General features: G+C 45.1%; 1 protein-coding gene across 2 annotated transcripts in view; it reads right to left on the bottom strand.

Moving 5' to 3' along the window:
- The window catches only part of MKS1 (MKS transition zone complex subunit 1), a 341489-nt gene that overhangs the window by 35688 nt on the left and 283372 nt on the right, over positions 1 to 22429 (bottom strand). For both annotated transcript variants that reach the window (XM_086954701.1, XM_086954702.1), the window contains exon 12: positions 20068 to 20138. In XM_086954701.1, the coding sequence (XP_086810827.1) occupies positions 20068 to 20138 (71 nt within the window). The remainder of the gene's footprint in view (positions 1 to 20067; positions 20139 to 22429) is intronic.

The following is a 22429-nucleotide window of genomic DNA, read 5'->3' as shown; positions in this document are numbered from 1 at the left end:
GCTACTGGTAGGGCCCCCCATATCTGTATTATTTTGCAGAAACATAGTGGAGGAATCTAGTATTTCTGGGGCTATAGCTTCATCCCATCAAATTCTCTTCAGACTGGTAGCATGTCAGCAATACAACAAAGCTTTTGATGTGTGATAGCTTTGGATGTTGGTCAATAGAGTGATCGTTTGCGGAAAGTGATCACTTTATGAGTGATAGTCAGGGCCACTTAAATCATGCGATTGAGCGGCTGCTGTGATTTTCACATAATGACAGATTTGCTGCATTTGAAACATATGCAAAAAGAACAATTGATGGACAAAATGCAGAAAAATGTCATACATTAACCCCAGTACAAAGATCTGTGCCTAAATCCATAGTTTTTTTGCTCGCCATGCGATTCCAGTTTAGACCCAGCCATATGCAAATCAGTCTTGATCCTGCGCCCAACGGGAACCGTCCAGCCCGAACTGCCAGGCCAGGTCCTCCCCTGGACTGGAAACAAGCATCCTAGAACCGGTTTTGGGCTGTCATCCCTCATCAGCCAGGGTAGCTTGACTCCAGTGGCGTGGAGAGCACGGGACCCATGTCTAGGCATACACGTCCCACTCGGGTTGACAAATGCAAAAAGAACAATTGAGGGACAGAATGCAGAACAATGTCATACATTCACCTCAGTACAGAGGTCTGGGCCTAAATCCATCGTTTTTTTGCTCACAATGTCATTCCAGTTTGGACCCAGCCATATGCAAATCAGTCTTGATCCTGCGGCCAATGGGAACAGTCCAGCCCGATAAAATAAAGAAGTAATATCACAAAACGTGGCGCATAATGCAGCATAAGAAAACAAGTTACTTACCTGTAACTACAGTTATCCAGTATTGGTATTTTTCATAGATTCACAAGCCTGAATCATTTTCTGTAGCCGAGGCGGGAGTCCCACGGTAAAAATATATATACAAAAGCAGTGCCTTAGTAAGAACTGTAGTAGGCTAAAAAGAAAAAAGGCCCAGAAGGCCCAAAACTTAGTAGCCTATCTTCTTCATTATATGAAAAGAACGAAAAATTAGTTCCAACCAATCAGCTGCCAGCACCCTCTAGAACCTTCCCAGCAGAGGCAGTTCTCCTCAGACTTTCTTAGCACAAGTGGGAAGCATGGATCCCAAATAAAGAACTGTCTCGCCGGGGAGGAGGGTGGGTGCATGTGAATCTATGAAAGATACCATTACTGGATAACTGTAGGTACAGGTAAGTAACTTGTTTTCTTATCCAATATTGGGGTATCTTTCATAGATTCACATACCTGAATCAGAATAGCAAGAAGTAAGCCAAATAGTGTCGTTTCCGGACGGTGGGAGACAGAGTGTATATACTCCCAAACACATCCGGGAAGGTTAGAATATGAATAAGGTATAAACAACTCTTTAAAATTAATACTGTATGTAAATTAACCATCGTTTTGCAATAATAGACATCAATTAACATCTGTTAACATAATACACATATATCTATATCTATATATATATATATATATATGTTGCCACAGACTTCCAGAAGTTTTCAGAAGTACAAAAAAGACGGCACTCCAAGTCAGCGTTCCTACCAGGATGGTTTATTGGCAGACCCCCCTGCCCCCTCGACAAACGCGTTTCACCTTTTCGGCTTCCTCAGTGTCAGCCATTTTTTGTGCGCTACGTCATTATATTCCCAACCACTTCTCACAACATAAACAGTGGACTAATGCACGCCAAGGTGTTCGTGGCGGCCATCTTAGAGTGTATAGTTTAACACATCATATATATAATCATCTACAATGTATACAAGGGAAATAATGACGATTTGAAAAAAGTGCTAGTGCAAAACATAAACAGAATGAAAAATTTCTCAAGCAAAAACCAAGTGACAGGGTGTATATCTTCCGTTGTCAATTGAATGTACATATATATATTTTATACTGCCGCAGTTCACAGTGCATTAACCTTCTCCTATGTATAAAATAAATACATTTGTAAAGTAATTCATCTATATACAAAATTGTGCCCTGTATGAGCTCAATGGACAGTTGTTTTCTACCCTGTTACATTGTAAAAGTAATAATGCCCTGTATGAACAAAAATTCATTTAATGGCAATCTATTCATACCAGGTGAGTTGCTACCAACTGGAAAGATATCCCATATTGATTTTCATACTGGGTTACTCTACTTGCAGTGTTGGTTTGCATTCTCGTACCAGCTTGTGGGTGAGTGCTATTTATTCTAAATGAACCCAAAGTTCTTCATCATTATTGAGCCCTTTAGGCTGCATACTCTGGAGATCAATTATATACCTGGACTCCATCGCTCTTAGTAACCTGATCCTGTCCCCACCTCGTTCTCTTTTCTCCAACTGATCTATTAGATAGAAGGACAATAGATCCCTATTGCTCACGTGGTGGGTCTCGAAATGGCGTGCCACCGGATAGTTCTTATCCTTGTTGGCGATGGCACGCATATGTTCCAGGATGCGTTTTTTAGCTTGGTTGATTGTGCTTCCAATATATCTTTTGGAGCATGGACATACCAGGCAGTAAATTACAAACTCAGAGTTGCAGTTTAGAAATGTTTTGATCACTCTCATGGGCCGTGGGTCATTGTTTCTCCCCTCATACTTAGTTCGTTTTTTACTGTATTTGCATGCTTTGCATTGCATGCATGGGAAGAAACCATTGATGGGTTTAGATCTTAAAGTTCTGGGTGGTTCTTCATAGTGGCTTTTTGTAAGATGATCACTGAGGGACTGACAACGTCTATAAGTGATAGACGGTCTTGTTGGTAATATTTTCTTCATAATTGGGTCAGTACCTAGGATGTGCCAGTTTCGATTAAATATCTGCACCAGTTCGCTTGATCTCATATTGAAACTGGTAATCATCCTTGTCGTACTGTCTTCCACCTTGTCCCTCGGAATGGTCTGTGTAAGGTCTTTTCTGTCAATTAGATCTACTCGCCTAGTTGCTTCTGTGAGGAGTGACCTGGAATATCCTCTCTCCTTGAACCTAGATACCACCTCATCCCGGGCCTGTATGAAATCGCTGGAGTCTGAGCAGTTTCTTTTTAAGCGCAGTAGTTCTCTAAACGGGATATTTTTGATCATGCTCTTCGGGTGGTGGCTCGCCGCGTGTAACACGGTGTTGCCAGCCGTAGGCTTGCGGTAAAGTCTGGTTTGTAAGGAACTATCCTTGACAAAGACCTCAAGGTCGAGATAATGTACAGATGTCCTACTTATTGTACTTGTGAATCTAAGGTTCAACTCGTTGTTGTTCAACACCGCCACATACTCCTCAGCAGAGGGGATATCGCCGTGCCAAACAACAAACAGGTCGTCAATATATCTCGACCAGATCATTATGTTGTCCAGCCATTTTTCATTTGGACCCCCCCAGGCCACGTGCTTCTCCCACCAGCCCACGAATAGATTCGCGTAGCTGGGGGCGAAGCACGTGCCCATCGCAGTCCCTCCCAGCTGTTGGTACATATTCCCTGCAAACAGAAAGATGTTATTGTGGAGACAGAATTCAATCATTTTCACTATCATTTTGTTGTGCTGATGGTATTGCATGCTCTTTTTCCCCAGGAACCATTTGATTGCAGAGATCCCATTTTGGTGTTCTATACATGTGTATAGACTAGTTGCATCTAAACTGATAAGAAGCATATCTTCCTCCCACCTGATGCCATCAATCTGCCTTATAAAGTCCTGGGTGTCCCTGACATAGGAAGGTAAGTCTCTGACAAAGGGGGCCAAGTACCCATCTATGAATCTAGATGTGTTCTCCAGTAGACTTCCTATGGAGGAGACAATAGGTCTGCCCGGGGGATTACTGGTGTCTTTATGCACCTTAGGGAGGTGATAAAATGTGGGAATGATTGGGTGCTCACAAAACAGATAATCATACTCGTGTTTATTTAGCATACCCTCCTCTTTCCAACCCATAAGAAGTGCATGATATTCTGTAACACAGTTTGAAAAATCCCTTTTCTCCATGATTCGATAGCAGTTACTGTCTTGTAATTGCCTCAGAGCCTCCTTTTTATAGTGTGTCTTGCTGAAGATGACGATGTTTCCCCCCTTATCTGAGGGCTTAACCTCAATGGTATTGTCCTCCTTGAGAGACTTAATTGCTTCCCATTCTGATCTTGATATGTTGGAAGTTTTGTTAGTGAGTTCCAAGTTCGTAGTTATCATTTTATCCATGTCTTGGAGGATGGCGTCATTAAAGACGTCTATAGCATCATGTGTCACGTGTGGTAAAAATCTGGATTTACGTTTCAGGTTGCTTGGGTCTCTTATTTGTGCAATTTCCTCCCTTCTTAGTACCTCCGCGGATCCTGGTATATCTTCAGAGTCCACGAGCTCATGTACTGTAGTCAGGGTTGAGAGATCATTGTCTATGAGATTAGTTCTGGGTGGTGTTGTTACATCCGGAGTCGTTGGTTTTTCAGAGAGATTTTTTGTGGCAGATATTTTTTGTAGTTTGAGCTTACGGACAAACTTGAAGATATCAATTTTAGTCTGAACCGGGTCAAACTTGGCTGTAGGACAAAATGTTAAACCTTTCTTTAGGACCCTTTCTTCATGTATTGTGAGTTTCCTTTCTGAAAGGTTGACAATAGTGTGTTCTTCTTCTACTGCCATCTCCCCCTCCTTCCTCTGCTGCGAGTCACCATTGGTGGCGCTGCCTGTGCGTCCTCTCCTGCCGCGCCTTGTTTTCCTCTTCCTTTTTTGGGAGGAGCTTTTTGTGGCATCTGCGGTTGGGCTCGATATCTTGTCTCCATCACTTGGTACTCGTCTAAAAAAGGGGGAGGGACTGCATTCTCACTTTCATTTGCCTTCTTTTTGTTTTTGCTACTTTTGGTAGACTCATCCTCCGATTGTGATGCCTCTGATTCTGAGGTGACCGCCCCTGATCGAATTTGCACTCCCTGGGCCAGTCTTTTTCTTGTTGCATCGAATTTCTTTGCGAAGGTTAAGATTCTGCCTGTTAAGTAGTCCTGTTCGTCTCTCAGGAATTTTGTTTGCTTCCTTTTTTTAATGCCATTCTCATAGTCTTTGAGTCTCTTTTGCATTGCATCCCGTAGATCCTCAGCCGACTTGGTGTCTTTGTCCTTGCTGATTAGATCCTCCAGTCTTTGGATTTCGGCAAGGGCTTTCTCCCTATCACTCCAAGCATACTTAATTAGCATTAATAGCATGCCTTTACTGGTATCAGCTGTATATAATGCCCAGTCCTTAAGCAATTGTGGGTCCGGATTTTCGTAAGAGGGGATGGTAAAAATTCTTAACCCTCTTGGGACTCGATTGCAGTCCACATAGCTTTGGAGTGAAGTTGCCTCCCACCATTTCCGAACTTCCCGTTCAATCGTTCTTTCTAACTATTGGAACAGAGTCTGTAAGTTCGTTATCGGTAACGCAGAGGTTGAGGCGCCCTCTGCGACGATAGTGATAGTGTTTGTACTTTTGAAAATATTTTCTGCCTCTCTTTCTCTTTCCGCTGTCAATGACATGTTGTGCAGCACTCTGGAAAAGCACTTATTCTCGCGTTCAATGTAAACAGTCTTAAAGGGGTACCACAACAGTTAGCGGGGGGTCCGCCACAAATGACTTGCTTCTGCGGGACAGAGGTACGGATATATAATGTTTATGGAAAATGACTGGGGTACTGGTGCACCGCTTACCCTTCGCCGGAGTTCCCCAGCCGCCGCTCGGATTCCGTATGGCTACCGCGTCAGCTTCGGTTTTGGTGCAGCGCATGCAGGTTCCCTTCGTTTATTATCAAATCGGCAAATCACCCTTCCGTGTTGCCTTGGACGATCCTCGTACCTCAGGTCGACAGCCAAATTAACTTGTCGAACAGCTTCCTTCACCGCCGTCGCTCCTCCTCTTCCCGGGTGCTCTGTCTCGCGGTGGTGAGCCGCGTATAAATGTTGCCACAGACTTCCAGAAGTTTTCAGAAGTACAAAAAAGACGGCACTCCAAGTCAGCGTTTCTACCAGGATGGTTTATTGGCAGACCCCCCTGCCCCCTCGACAAACGCGTTTCACCTTTTCGGCTTCCTCAGTGTCAGCCATTTTTTGTGCGCTACGTCATTATATTCCCAACCACTTCTCACAACATAAACAGTGGACTAATGCACGCCAAGGTGTTCGTGGCGGCCATCTTAGAGTGTATAGTTTAACACATCATATATATAATCATCTACAATGTATACAAGGGAAATAATGACGATTTGAAAAAAGTGCTAGTGCAAAACATAAACAGAATGAAAAATTTCTCAAGCAAAAACCAAGTGACAGGGTGTATATCTTCCGTTGTCAATTGAATGTACATATATATATTTTATACTGCCGCAGTTCACAGTGCATTAACCTTCTCCTATGTATAAAATAAATATATTTGTAAAGTAATTCATTTATATACAAAATTGTGCCCTGTATGGGCTCAATGGACAGTTGTTTTCTACCCTGTTACAAAAAAAAAAAAAAAAATATGTGCAGCATTAAAGACAATATAATTCTAACCTTAATGAAGAAGATGTTGAAGAACAGCTTGTCCCACAGCTGCATCGTCCTGCGACGCAGATTGTAGGCAGTAGTGTTTCGTGAACGTGTGGACATTCTTCCATGTCGCAGCGCCACAGATGTTTTCTAATGTGACACCAGTAAATAGTGCCGTAGAAGCCGCCATAGTCCTGGTGGAATGCGCTTTGACCTTTCTCTGTAAAGGTTTGTTGGCTTTGTCATGGCAAAATTGAATAACAGAAGCAATCCATCTGGCTATAGTTGCCTTCGTTACAGCATGTCCCAATGTGGCTTGACCATAGGCGACAAATAATTGATTGGATCGCCTGATTTCCTTAGTTTTCTGTAAATAAAATGTAAGACAACGCTTGACGTCAAGAGAATGTAAAGCTCTTTCGGCCGGCGTGACTGGGTCTGTAAAGAAGGATTTAAGCTTTACAGGCTGATTTAGATGAAATTGAGACAGTACTTTAGGGATGAATTTGGGATTTGTCCGTAGAATCACGTAATCCCTAGTGAAATGCAAAAAGGGTTCTGAAATGGTGAAGGCTTGAATTTCACTAACCCTTCGGGCTGAAGTAAGAGCTAATAAAATTGCCACTTTCCAGGTTAAAAAGTTGAGCTCAGCCTTGTGAATTGGTTCAAATGGCCTTCTCATTAGCTGAGACAAAACTGTGTTTAACTCTCACTTCGGAGGTGGCGGACGTATCTGGGAAAAACTCGAAAAAGTCCTTTTAAAAATTGTTTGATAAGTGATAAAGAGCAAAGTGAAGGTTTGTTAGAGCTCTTCCGGAATCTGGAAATTGCAGCGAGGTGAACCTTGATAGAGGAGAACACATGCCCCGCTTTGGCCAGAGATAGCAAATAGGGTAGGATATCCTCCACTTGGATTGGATGAATATCATCTGCCTCACACCAATGACAAAATCGTTTCCACTTTAAGCGATACGTCCTGACTGTACTCTGGGCATGAGATTTGGATAGAATTTCACGACAATCCTGAGATATTTTCAGATCTTTAAATTCTAAGAAGTCAGGAAGCATGCGTGCAAGTGCAGCAACTGTGGATCTGTCAATATTGTGAGTGTTGGAACTAGACTAACAGGATGTTGCTGTGATAACAAAAGTAGGTCCTGAAACTAATATTGCCTTGGCCAGCGGGGTGCGATCAGGATGAGACGGCAACCCTCTCTCTTCATCTTTTGAAGCACTTTCTGTATCAATGGTATTGGGGGAAAAGCGTACACATAAATCCCTGACCATTGCATGGACAGGGCATTCCCTGTTGATCCCAGTTGAGGGAATCTGCTGGCGTAATATAGGCATTTGTTGTTCTCTTTTGTCGCAAACAGATCTAGCGTTGGCCTGCCCCAAATCTGAAAGATTCTTTCCAATTGCCTCTGCTCCAGCTCCCACTCGTTTCATCCCGATAGAGATCTGCTGAGGGTGTCGGCCAAAGTGTTCTGAAGCCCCTTGACATGTTCTACTTTTAGGGTTATACCCTGTAACAGGTCCTGAGCCTCTTGCGATAGAGATGGTGACCACATTCCCTCCTGTTTGTTAATGTAATACATGCTGGTCGTATTGTCGGTACGGACCAGCACTGAGGAGCCCGCAAACCTTGGGAGGAAAGCCTGCAGAGAGAGAAAAATTGCCCGTAGTTCCAAACTGTTGATGTGTTTTTGTTGGTATTTGAGGGACCATCTGCCCTGAATATGCAAGTCCTGAAGATGACCTCCCCAGCCCTCCATGGATGCGTCCGTTGTTCTGGGGAAGTTGTCAAGAAAGTGAGGCCTGGGGCCAGGTTTGTCTTTTGAGACCACCAATGGAGCGCTCGAATCTGTGGGGTGTCACCTTGATGGAGTCGTCGAATGATCCTACATCTTGTTGCCATTGCAGGTGCAATTCTTCTTGCAGAGGTCTCATTCTGAGTTGTGCCAACGGAACCAGGTTTATTGCGAATGAGCACATCCCCAGAAGTAAAGCGAATGTCTGGACAGAAACTGAGCTTCTTTTTGAGATCGACCTTGCTAGGCTTTGCAGTCTCAGTTGGCGATTTTCTGATAAGAATGCTTTGCAATGTATGGTATCCAGTCTTGCTCCCAGGAAGGGTATCACTTGGAGAGGCTGTAATTGTGATTTACTTTAATTGAGAGTGAGTCCCAAGCTTGAAAAGAGATGTAGGCATGTTGAAATAGCCTCTTCCGTTATTCTTTCTGAAGGACCTTTGAGCAACCAGTCGTCGAGGTAAGGAAACACTTATATTCCTTGAGATCTCACAGCTGCGGAAACCGGTGCTAGGCATTTCATGAAGATCCTTGGTGCTGATTTCAGTCCGAACGGGAGTACCTTGAACTGAAAGTGGACGCCAGCCACTGTGAATCGTAGGTATTTGCGATGTTTGGGATGTATAAGGATATGGAAGTATGCGTCTTCCAAGTCTAGAGAAGCCATAAAATTTCCTTCGTTGAGACAACTTAAAACTTTGGCAAGCATCACCATTCGAAAACTCTGTTTCTTCAGAAACGTGTTGAGATTTTGGAGATCGAGAATTGGGCGTCACTCCCCTGATTTTTTCTTTATGAGGAAGAAGCGAGAGTAGAACCCTTTTCCTTTCGGCGACAGAGGAACTTTTTCTATTGCATTCTTACGGAGCATGTTAAAGGCTTCTTTGAAAAGTAAGTGAAGACGAGGGGGAGGGGGACGTTTGGGCGGGGTCGTAGATGGTTTCTTGGTGAATTTCAATGTGTGACCCTTGTGTACTCGGTCGAGGACCCACTGATTTGACGTGATCTGTTGCCACTGGTGAAACAAGACCAAGATCTTTGCGCCCACAGGGAGGGAGGGAGGAACGACTGACGTCCTGCTGGACTCAATGTTTCCTGTTGGAATCGCGGCCTTAGTTGTTTGACCGCCTTCATCCGCCCTGACGAGAGAAACTACCAGAGGCAGATTGTCTGTATGATGTTTGATAGTAAGGCTGTTTGTATTGCGACTGGTACTGCCTGTTCTGCTGATTGTGATAACCTCCCCTGGATGTAAAGTCCCGACCTCTGGCTCCTCGGAAAGATCCCCGTTTGTACTGGAGAGCAGCCAATGATTTTGCAGTATCTGTATCAGTCTTGATAGCCAACAAGGCTTCATCTATGTGCTTCCCAAATAATGAATCGCCGTTATAGGCCATATCCAGGATTTTGGTTTGAACCTCTGGCCTAAAAGATGTTGCCTTAAGCCATCCTTAGCGTCTAATTACCGCAGCGACCTGCAAGCTGTCTGAAGTTGGTATTAGCGATGTCTAGAGCGCAGTCAATAATTTCGGATGCGGCTCGTTCACCTTACAACGCAATTTTTCGTGCCTCTTGTCAGCGATCTTCCAGGATAAGGTCTATGAATTCTGCCAAATCCAACCACATCTGGCGGTCATACAGTCCAAGAATTGCCAGTGAATTTGCTGCTTTAATGGAGGATGCAGCATTAGTGGAAAACGCCTTTCCTATCAGATCCAACCTTCTACCATCTTTATCAGGCGGAGTTGAAATTGGTGTGGCCGGATTCTTTGATCTCTGCTGAGCAGCTTGAGATATGACCGAATCAAGACGTGGATCACCTATAAGGCAAGATGGAGTATCGGAGGTGCTCTGCATTTCTTTTCAATCTGCGGAACAACCGCAGGTATAGAGGCAGGAGTCTTCATGGTTTTAAGACTTTCATTCCAAATGCAGTCTATAATTAAAATCGCTCTTGTAATTTTCCTATAATCCTCTTTACAATCATGCAAGAAGCAGTCAGACTGCTCAATAGTGACTGGTAATTGGAATCTAGTCGCAGCCCGTTGCATGAGGTTGTGGAAGCCGACGATATCTTCAGGAGGAGAATCTGATGGCTGAGGAATAGGTGGAGAGGGCATGGGGGATGTAGTCATTCCAGGGATCCCCATCACCAGTGTTGTCGAGAAATTCACCCTCTTCGATACCTTCCTCGTCCGAGGATGAAGTATCATGGTGCCCTTGCGGTGCTGTCCCAGAGGGCTGCCTTGGAGAACTAGGAGCCTCCACCGGCGATGCTGGTACTTCAACCAGTGCAGGAGGCAAAACAGGAACAGCCGTTTCTGAAGGAAACCTTTGTCGATAATCAGCCAACATGGCCTGTAGGTCTTGTATCAAAGAAGAAGGAAGATGACTGGTCTCTCCTTGATGCGAAACCCTTCTGGGATGTCTCTGGTAAAAATGTTCTTGGAAATCTTCTTCGTCGTCCTCATCTTGGCATTTTATTTGTAGTTCTGAGGGATGATGAGCTATACCGAAAGGACCCTCCTCATCAGATTCATCATCTTCCACATACGTCTCCAAAATATGCAATGGCAGTAACCGAGATATATTGCTGTAGTCTTGCCTGTGGTAGGTTTTTAACTGGAAGTGAGTATAGCAAATTGGTGTAGCCTGTGACACTGGAAGAATCGCTGTTGACCAATTCTTTGTCGACAGGCTCGTCGTCGACGGCCTCTTCATCAACTGTGGCGTTGCCGTCGACTGGGTCTTCTTCGACGATGTCTTAGTCGTCGACGGGCTCTTCGTCGACGGTGTCTTTGTCGTTGAGGAAACTGCCTTCGGCGAACTCGACTTCGATGCTCTCGTCGACAAAGGTTTAGAGGAGGAACTCTTTATCGACGAGTCCTTCGCCACACTAGATCTCTATGAAGTAGACATTTTAGTAGACACAATAGGTGATGAAATAGCCATGGTAGAGACCGTAGTTGTAGAAAGAGGTGCAGCAGAGGTCACAGATCCCATATGAGAAAACACCAGAGAAAGGGTTTTAATCTGGGCTTTACTTACCGTTCTGGAGGTTGAAGGCCTTTTGGAAATCTCAGAGGACGGAGACAAAGCTGATCCAAAGGGAGGAATGGGAGACCTCGACTGGTCAGAAGCTTCATGAGAAGCTTTGTGGTGCTTTCTTCCTTCTGAAGAGGAGCTGTCGTGGGATCTAGCCCTCGTGCTAGATGTAGAAGCCCTGTCATCCTCCTCAGCAGACGAGGATTTCCGCCATAAAATCAACCTTGCTTCCCTGTCTCTGATGGTTTTAGCAGGAAAGGTTCGGCATATTCTACAATCCTTAACTACATGGTTAGGATGTAGACAGTAGATGCAGTCCTTGTGCTGATCATCTACATGGACCCTCTTATCACAGGTCCTGCTAGCTCTAAAGAGTGATTTCTTGTCAGACATCTTGAAGGGTAAAGGATGAAGAAACTGAGTAGGCACTCAGGGAGACTCCCTGAAAATCTGAGAACTGCCTCTGCTGGGAAGGTTCTAGAGGGTGCTGGTAGCTGATTGGTTGGAACTCATTTTTAGTTCTTTTCATATGAGGAGGTACATAGGCTACCAAGTTTTGGGCCTTCTGGGCCTTTTTTCTTTTTAGCCTACTAGAGTTCTTACTAAGGCACTGCTTTTGTATATATATTTTTACCGTGGGACTCCAGCCTCGTCGACAGGGAATGATTAAGGCATGTGACTTTATGAAAGACACACCAATACTGGATAACTTGCCTTTTCTTACCGCATATTTTAATCAACCCTGTCCTTCCCTGCCACAAAATTCCAGTGGGCTTGGTGATAGTCAATACGAAACTCTTGGATGTAACTAACGAGAGCTATATTTACCAAAGTATAATCCAAAAGTGAGACACAATTTTCTGTTATCCGGTCCATGCAGGGGGATTATCACTAGGAAACCTGCGTTAGGGACTCTGAGCCCTACTGAGGTGCAATCATCGAAAAAAAAATTGCAAAGAAAAAGCTTTTTGTTGGTGGAAGTGATTGAACTTGAATTTCCCCTCCAGTGCCCTGTTCATGCAGGTCCGCTTCATCTTCCTGAAAACGAAATAGGTTCAGATTAAAATCTTCAGGATGGGCATCCTTTAATTCAATTATGTCTCGACACAGCTTCGCAACCCCAGCTCGTACGTCAGATGTACGCCCATTTCATTTAGCGCCTCACAATTTGCGACACATTGCGAATTGCAAATTGCGAGGCGCTAAATTAAATGTACAACAGTGTGTTTTCACTGTTTTGCGGTTCCCAATGGGGTCGCAAATTTCAAGGTTCATTAATATTAATGACCCTCTCGCAATTTGCGAGCCCATTGGGAATGACAGCCCTCCCAGGGACATGGTGGCCTGCTGGGCTCAGCAGACCACCATGTCCGGGACTGCTTTTTAATAAAGCAGCTTAAAAAAAAAATGCAACCCGTTTTCCTTAAAAGAAAACAGGATGCATTTTTTAAAAAAATGAAACGTTTTTGTTTTCTTTGAAGGGCAGACAGTGGTACCTGGGACCACTGCCTGCCCTTAAAACATTATTTTGCATGCATTTGCAAAGGGGAAAGGGTCCCCTGGGGACCCCTTCCCATTTGCGAATGCATTACCACCTACTTGAAGTAGGGGGTAATTGCGAGTGTTTCGCAACCACAATTGCAGTTGCATGACATTAGTACATGGTTTTGAGACGCGCTATTTGGAAGGGAACGCCCCTTCCAAATAGCGAGTTGCAAAACCTATTTATCGACTCACAAAAAAATTGTGACTCACTAAATAGGGTATGTACATGTCTCAATTGGTTTTTGCATGCGCAAAGAATTCGCAGACCCGTTTGCGCCTGCGAAAATGGGTCGTACAATTGGCTCTTTATCTTCAAGGCCTGGCTTATGTATGGGGCAGCCAAATTGTATTTCATTAATCGCCGAGCTAACATATGCAATGTATTCTATTTAAGGCACTACTGATTGAGACCACTTTACTTGTAGAGTTATGATATATAATTGCTTGCTATGTTATGAGGTTGATGTCATAAATGTTATTACTTAAACCCCTGATGTTCCATGAGCAGATCTTTAGCGCCTATAATTTGTGACTGGCTGGCTCCTGGTCTCATTCACTTGCCACTGGGTTTAGACAGGGAAGCTTAGAGCCAGACCAACCTTGCTCCTGGAAGTTTAGCTGTCTTCCTTTATGTTCTTTTTCTTCACCACACGGTCTCACTGGACCAGGCATTTTGTCGACTGATTCCCAGGGTGAATAGATGGATCCCACGGCACCACTCAGGACTGAGATCATATTATGTCTGCCTCTCCCAGCAAGGGCTTGAGTTACTACTGGCAGGGGGCATTCCCCGTGAACCAACTGATCTTGATGCCCCAGTTTCTAAAAATGGTTCCATGCATATACACTTGTGCAGCATGCTGGTATGACAGGAAAGTAACAAGGGGGGACTCAGTTTTCTCCTTCTACGCAGCATTATAAATTCTTTGGAAGCTGTATTCCAAGCCTCTAATGCATGCCAGGCCCAGGATTCCCGTCAACAGCCACAAGATATTAGTGAGATTTAGCACGTCATGGTTACCCCTTGTTTTATATTCCATGTACCATAATACTTTATTTTGCTGAGTTAATATGGTTGGTCAGTTGCCCACCTTCATTCAATCAATCAGGGGTTTGTATAGTGCAGCTACTCACCGTGATGGTCTCAAGGTGCAACGGGGGAGGGAGCGGCTCTGTTGGTTGCTTGGGTCATCTGAAGTGCCAGGTCTTTAGGTCCTTCCTGGACTGGAGCAGTGTAGGGCTTTGTCGGAGGTGGAGGGGGAGGTCGTTCTAGGTTTTGGCTGCGAGGTAGGAGACCAATCAATCAATCAATCAATGCATTTATATAGCGCACTACTCACCCGGAGGGTCTCAAGGCGCTTGGGGAGGGGGCGTCCGCTACTGCTCGAACAGCCAGGTCTTGAGCAGCTCCCTGAAGGTGAGGTGGTCTTAGGTGAGGCGGGGGTGGGTCGGGAGGGAGTTCCAAGTCTTGGCGGCCAGGTAGGAGAAGGACCTTCCTCCCGTGGTGGCTCTTCGGATGCGGGGGACGGAGGCGAGGGCGTGGCTGGTCGATCGAAGCTGGCGTGTGGGAGTGTAGAAGTTGAGGCGGCTGTTGAGGTATCCTGGGCCTTGGTTGTGTAGGGCTTTCTGTGCGTGGGTGAGGAGGCGGAAGGTAATTCTCTTGTTGACCGGGAGCCAGTGAAGGTCTCTCAGGTGTCCGGAGATGTGGCTGTGTCGGGGTATGTCGAGGATGAGTCTTGCTGAGGCGTTCTGGATCCGCTGGAGTCTCTTCTGGAGGGCTTGGGTGACCGTCTTCCTGGTTTCGGTGGGGATCCACCGGAAGATCTTACGTAGCATGCGCAGGATGTTGAAGCACGACGAGGAGACGGCGTTGACTTGTCTGGTCATGGAGAGGGAGGAGTCCAGGATGAAGCCCAGTTTGCGTGCGTGGTCTGTTGGTTTGGGTGCTCTGCCCATAGCGGGGGGCCACCAGGAGTCGTCCCAGGCGGAGGGCGAGGAGCCCAGGATGAGGACTTCAGTCTTGTCTGAGTTCAGTTTCAGGCAGCTGTTCTTCATCCACTTGGCTACGTCTGTCATCCCTTCGTGTAGGTTGGCTCTGGCGGTGGCTGGGTCGTTGGTGAGGGAAAGAATCAGCTGTGTGTCGTCGGCGTAGGAGATGATGTTGAGGTTGTGTTGGCGTGCGATGGCCGCGAGGGGGAGACCCGTTCTGGTCTTGTAGATGCGTGGGATGGTGGCCAGAGAGAGGTTGGCTTATCAGAGGTTTCACTTGGATGTGGGGAAGGAGAGGCGGTTGTTTAGGTATGCTGGTCCGATGTTGTGGAGGGCCTTGTTTGCGTGTGTGACGAGCTTGAAGGTTATTCTTCTTTCGATGGGGATCCAGTGGAGATCGCAGAGGTGTTGGGTGATGTGGTTGTGACGGGGAATGTCTAGGATCAGTCTGGCTGCAGCTTTAAGGACGTTCTGGAGTTTGTGAAGGAGTTTTTTTGTTTATTTCGGTATAGAGGGCGTTGCCGTAGTCCAGTCTGCTAGTGATGAAGGTGTGCGTGACCGTTATTCTGGATTCGGAGGGGATCCATCTGAATGTTTTTCGGAGTATATGGAGGGTGTTGAAAGAGGCCGGAGATACGGCGTTGATCTGGCAGTTCATAGTGAGTGATGAGTCCAGTATGATGCTGAGGGTTTCATGCATGGTCTGTCGGGGAGGGAGGATTTCCGAGGGGTGTCTTCCCATGCTGAGGGGGTGGAGCCAAGGATGAGGACTTCTGTTTTCTCCGAGGAGAGTTTCAGACAACTCTTCTTCATCCAGGTGGCAATGGCTTTTATCCCTTCTTGAAAGTGGTGCCCGATGATGTTGGGTTCCTTGGTGAGGGAGAAGATGAGCTGGGTATTGTCAGCATGCCAATTTATTTCCTTACACTGGCACTTACAGTCCTCGGTGGATTGTGCTGAGGAGTGTATAATCCTACTTGTTAACTTTACATCATTAAGTCCTGTAGAGTCTGGGGCTATGGGCTTATGCTCATAGACGCATGCATCTGCGATTATTGGACAATCCTACTGAGTTAGCCATTCTGTTTGGCTTTCTGTAGTGGTCAGCTCTATTTGAATTTCTGTTGTTGCCCGTGTAGTGGTTAAATTATTTTGATTTCTTTCTGGAAGTCTGTTTTGTTTACTTGAGGAACCTGCTTTTCATGATCGTACAGCAGCAAATTAGAGCCCGTTTGCTCTGCCTTCGATGTCAATCTAGGGGGCTGACTCCCTTCTTTCTTAGGGACCGGCCAATTTACGTTTTCTTTATTGAAAAGAAGATACCACCTTCCCATGTTATTTTCTACAGTTGATTTTAACTGTCTTTTCCTACTGTTGCTGCTTCTTCCTCAGCACCGTACTCATTTGTAAGGTGACTTCTTCAGTAGATGTGCTTGTGGCGTTTGGGCATGTTCCCCGATTGACTTCAAGAGTGGCTTCTCAAATTGTGATTTATTCATTCATTGTACTCTAGGTAAATTGTTCAGCTGTCTTGTTCTCTAGGGCTGTGTCCTGTTTATTTCTTACTTGGCTTGCAGGAGTAACCTCACCCCAAGCTGGTAGCTTTTTGCTTTTGCCGTCTGCTTTCCTGGACGCTGCGTTAGTAAGCTTTGCTGCTACTTGCATACTTTCCCCGTGGACTTCTGCTGTGATAGGTATTTGATGCCGGAACCATGAGTCTGGACATACAGGATTTTCACTCATGTTCATGACATGAAAGTCTTCCTCTTCTCCAATTGGTTTGATTGCAGGACCCATGGCCTTAGTTCTGTTTGATTTTACTACCTCAAGGATGCCATTTACAATTGTGGTTAGTTTATCCAAGATGGGCCACAAGAACAAGGGACTTTTTGATATTGGTGGGCCTCCGTCTGAGCTCTTGCAATAAGTGAACTAAGTTGTCCTAATTGTTTGTCTATTGTAGTCACATAACGGGCCAGTATATCTAGTAGATTGACCTGGATGTCTATTTTGAGTGGTAGTGCTTAGCCTCACCTGTGGCCTGCATAGTATCCAAGAGAGATTCCCAGCTAAAACCCATACACTTGGCTGGGTAGTGTGTACTGGGGCTGTGGTCTTGTCAGCATCTTGATAACACATGACTGAATAAACTTAATCCGATGAGAAGTGCCATGACTTTCTGTGGGTAGCCCAGCCATCTTCCATTGTTTTCAGGCTATTCACCAACATGGCACTCGAGTGCTGTGGGCTCTTAATGATGTAGATAAAGGGGCTTGATGTTGCTAGAGACTCTTCGGTTTCACCTTACACCCCTCTCTGGCTGGTTAGACTAGAGTTGAGACGGGCCAAATCAGGATACTGCACTGTCTGGCCTGGTAGTTTTTGCTTAAATGCTAATGTACCGCCAAAAGGTGAAGAGGTATGTCTTAATTGCATTATTTAGCTTGCGCAATTTCGTCTTCCTGGTCACTTAATATTGACTCCTTTCTCAGGGTTGTTGAGAGATTTTGATGCATTGATTGATGCATATCATTTTAGTTTCTAAGGGGAGGTGCACTTGGTGTACTCGGAGATGTAGTAGAAGTCATTCCCAACTGAGGTTTTGTTAAATTAGTTTCCTTTACATATGCACTCTGCATGCAGTGCAGACTTTGTGCGTTTACCACACTCTGCTGCGATCTTCTGCGCTTATTATCTGCTATAGGTGCTGACTGAACTCTTCCAGAATGCATTTCTAAATGCACAGGAGGTCTTAACTGTACTAATTGTATGCTAGTTTAGGGAATGCTTGGCAATCACTTAATAGCTTTTGACGCTTTTAGTCAGGATTGTGCCAAATTACTACCTGTGCTTTATGGTTTTTAGGTGTTATGCACCAGGGGCCGCATAATACATGCGGCGCATTGTCCTTCATTGCGCTGGGCGCACCTTTTGAAAAGTGCGCCCAGTGCAATGAAGGAAAATGTGCCGTATTAGGATGAATTTGCTGCCTTCAGGGCAGCCACGAACTCCTGCTGCCCCGGGAGCAGCACATTTATGTGAAAAATGGAGAGACTGCTTTGAAGCCGCTCCATGTTTTCACAGTGCAGGTGGCAACCCGCCTGCACCTTTAACGGGGGTTGGAGATCCTCTTGCAGGTGGGTGCAGTCAGTTCCTGCAAGGGGATGTCTGGGGGGGTCCATAGGAACCCCTTTTCCCCTCCAGAGGGCTGCACCAGTGTCTGTAACATGGCGAAAGCAGAGGCAAAGAGATTCCATCATTTGCATGCAAATGATGGAAGGACCCATGAATATAGCGCTGGAGCTTTATGTGCGCCAGTGCTATCAGTATTACGGAAGGGGACGCACAAGTGTCTGCGGCCCCTTCTGTAATACCAAAGTGCCCCGGGGCTTGCAAAGCGGGCGCAAACGCCTGTTGCGACTTGGGGCACTTTTTGTAATACGGGCCTGAACCTCTTACAGTGTTTTGGGAGCAATCCTGGGGATGGAGTACTTCAAAAAAAAGTTCTTCAGTACACGGCTACCTAGTACTGTAATGTTAGTGGACTAAGGTAGGGGCTCAACACCTCTAGGCCATCGCTCTTTCGCCACTCTTCAAGCTATCCGCTTGCCGTCAGCAGACTCAGATCTGCTCTGCTTCCACTATTATCCTTCCTCCTCCTACTCAGTCCTTCCTTGAGAATGTGAGTAGAGAGCGAAAAAGCAAAGGTGCAAGGTGACAAGCAAGGGATGAGCCAGCGGCCACATGGATTATGGAAACAGGGCTCCAAAAGAACACAAGTCGCACAGAGACCTTGTCCGACTGCCGCAGTGCACCTGCCACCCTCTCTAACCTGCAGCACCTAACACTGCAAGGTAGTCGACACCTGCAACATGACGCTCTCACGTGCCCATTGGAGATGATGTGTACAAACTAGGGATGATGTGTGAGGGTGTGGCTGAGAGTTGTGACTCATGCATGCCTGAACCTTAGACAGGTTGTCAGCCAATAGACGGGGCAAGGAAGAATAGGAGCGGATCCAACAGTGTTGCCAGAGCAGCAGTGGCGAGCTGAGCACTAGGTGGGCGGAGGCAGAGGCAAAAGCAGATTCCGGCGTCAACAGGGTCACGGTCAGGGTTCACTGCTTAATTTTAGCCAGTGGTTTCCGTTGCTCGGCACTGGCACTTATGAGTCTGCCACATGGTGACGCTGTCTGCCATATTTGGGTATGAACACAACAACATCTGTTTATTAATTTAATATGCATTAACAATCACTAATAAGTGCCAACCCCTTTGGGGGTATTGAATAGTATGAACTGTCACACTTGTAGGAGTCTGATGGTTAGTAGTTGTGTTGGTACTGTAACTGGCAGTGCTGTCAGGGTCAATGGATGGTGCAAGCTGCTGCTGCCTCCTGACGCGGCCCTTCACTTATTGTTTTGCAAATTAATCGCTGTGTCATGCTCTGGTGCTCTGGTGCTTTAAACCTGGCACCTGCCTCACTTATCGCCCCACCACCCAGTCACATACTCCGCCAGGCCCCGTGCAAGCTTCGACCAGAGCACAGAAAGCGCCAACTCTATGGCAGCTTATACGCCCTGCTCTCACTCCTCATTCTTCCTCCACCACTCGCTTCCTGAGTCAAACCACCATTGCTAAAGCTTTCAGGGATCCTACTGTGATGAGGCAATGATGAGCAAAATTACAATGTGAATGGGCTGGACTTTATGTAGTCTGCACTGTTGTCGGGATAGCAGACAGCTTTCCTCTGGCAAAGAGAACTGGTCACTGAAAAGGTTATTGTTATGGAACGCTTTACTACAATCTCAGCTAGAAAAAGTGTGTGGCTCTATGGACAATCTACTGCTGGAGATCAACATTGGGTAATGTAGATGATCAGTGAATGATTTAAAGAAAAAGAAAACGATAATCCACCTCATAATAACAATTGTTAAAGACAGAAGCAACAAAGGCTACTATATTGAGCAATCTGGTAGACTTACTGCTACCTTGTGCAAGGTATAAACCACCTCTAGAGAGCCTTGCATGAAGACAGTATAGTTATATAAAGGACAGGCTAGACTCTGTTGTAGCTATGGGCATGTTACACACCTCTTTACATCTCTTCTATAAAACATTGTCCTTTCCCTCTCTTTGTATTCTAACACTTACCCGGCCCAGGGTCTTGCTGGAACAGGTCTGAGTTACACCAGAAAGCTGCTGAAATGGCGGGCTTGTCCAATCTGTCATGGAAGAAATAAGGAGAGGGTGAGAAGATGGGAAAGAAAGTGAAAGACAGGTAACAAAATAAAAACACTTAAACTGCATAGGGGGAAATCACATTTGATGCGCGCATGAGATTATTATTGACACAAAAGAAGACAATTAAAAGATCGATTAGTTGTTAAGATCTAGAAGTTGTGAATAGTAGATTATGTCCTACCCTTTGCTTTACTGCTACCTTTACTGCACATAATCCCTAGCTACCATTTCATTCCCTACATCTATGTAGTGTTCATGAGGATAGGCACTATTGTCAAAAGACAATATCCCTATTGCTGGAGAAGGCTCGGACCAGGGATCGGATCAAAGCTAGAATCAAGGAAATATCAGTTTCAACTCAGAGGCAGGAACTTATTGCTGATGCGTGTGAAATGAAAGTTACAAGACTGAATCCTAGAGGGATCAGCGCTGCCGCCCATCCATTTATCAAAAATAAATTGATTATCATTATAGTGGCAAAGACTGTTTTAGCAGACAATATGTGAAAAACATATTAGTGCTAAATATATCCTTAGCAGTTATCAAGTGTACAACAACTCTCCCACTTTTGACTTCCACAAAGAGGGTAAATATTTCAACGGATTTGCTTATGGTTGGTTTCGGTCTCAAGTAGCATACTGGGTGAAACCCAATACTGTTATTTTCGCGGGCTTTTCACTCTCCATTGTTAACCTGGCTGGGGCCATAAAGCTGGAACCATAAATCGCCCCCCTGCCCACCATGAAGCTACATACCAACGCGGTCAGGGAGCAGCAAAACAGAGATAAGCCACCATCCAGCAGCATAGAAGCTGAACTCTGCTCCCCCCCTCAATCAACATGGAAGATGGACTAATTCGACATCCCCAGAGTAGAAAGAGAAACCAAACTCTGGAATCCTTGCTTTTTGGCTGCCATCTTAGACTGGTCTCTCCCTCTCTTTGTCGGCCATGCTGGACTAGTCTTTCTCACCACTCGAACTCACCCTAGGGAACCCTCATTAGAAACCCTCATAGGCTAATAATAATTAGCGAATGTCTTCCACTTTGCAGTATCATACCTCCAACCACTTCTAATGCACCGATAGTTAGCCCATATAGCATAGCGAGTGAACTTGTTTATAATACTCCGATCATTAGATCATATAGCACCCTAAGAAATGGCCTATTTTAGATTATCATCAACTAGTGAATGTATGCCTTTTACTGCAGTATTATACCTCTACCTGTTTTTGATGCACAGATCATATTGCACCCTATGCATGATTTACCTAACTGTACTGATTGCTTCTTTTGATTTATTTGTCTGATGATGTATTGTTTCTCTCATCTGAACCATGATCCCTCATGTACTTTTCTATGTAAAGCGCTCTGATATCCGCAAGGATCTTGTCCGCGCTATATAAAACTTTCAAAATAAATAAATAAATAGCCTGAGCGATTCATGGTTGAAACTTTTGCAAGAATTTCACACATCACCTCTGTTTTCCTCAGTGTGACTGGTATGCTCGGATGTGTCCCATGCTTCCTATGCACCAGGACTGAAGTATACCTCACTGCTGCCTAATTGGGGGTTGCTGTGTTCTGGTTCAGAGAGAACCTGGCCTGGCAGTTCAGGCAGGACTGTTGCTACTGGAGCAGGATCAATGCAGATTTGAATGTAGCTGATTAGTGTATGATTTTGATTTAAGTGGATACAATTGATAGACTCGAATGTGGCATCGACTGACTGACAGTGATCGAGACTTTGGTAATCATTGAATCCAACACTTTTTGTGTTTTCATTATTTTGAGAGAATGCATTTCTAGGTGTTTTCAATTTCATGTTGAGGTGACTCTAAAAGGGGCTTTCAATTTTTGAGCTTTTATAAGATTTCCATGCAGAGCTACACTTATTCCTATCCTTTGCCTTGTCATACAAATCACAAACATCTGAAAGTCCCTGGTGCCGAGAAGAAGGGAGCTTTACACCATTATAATATTTGTCTCTAGCATGTGTGTCCCTTATTTTCATTTCGTGACATTTAGAATATTGGACTTAATAACCTGGAGAACCTGCGGCCTTTGTAAGCGGGAGAATCATGTTACTACAACATGTTATACACAAATCACGTCATTCGTCGTCACCTTTCCCCTGCAACCACTGCAGCTGGCCAGAAAAACTAGAGATGCAAATATAGCCGGAGGCATTGAGGGAACACAAACAGTAATCTGACAGCACTTAAAATACCTATGTGCAAAAAAATTTTGGGATGTTCACACATTTTCTTTAAA

The sequence above is a fragment of the Lissotriton vulgaris genome, chromosome 2_1, assembly GCF_964263255.1.
Source record: "Lissotriton vulgaris chromosome 2_1, aLisVul1.2, whole genome shotgun sequence".
NCBI lineage: Eukaryota > Metazoa > Chordata > Amphibia > Caudata > Salamandridae > Lissotriton > Lissotriton vulgaris.
This window is presented reverse-complemented; position numbering and strand designations above follow the sequence as displayed.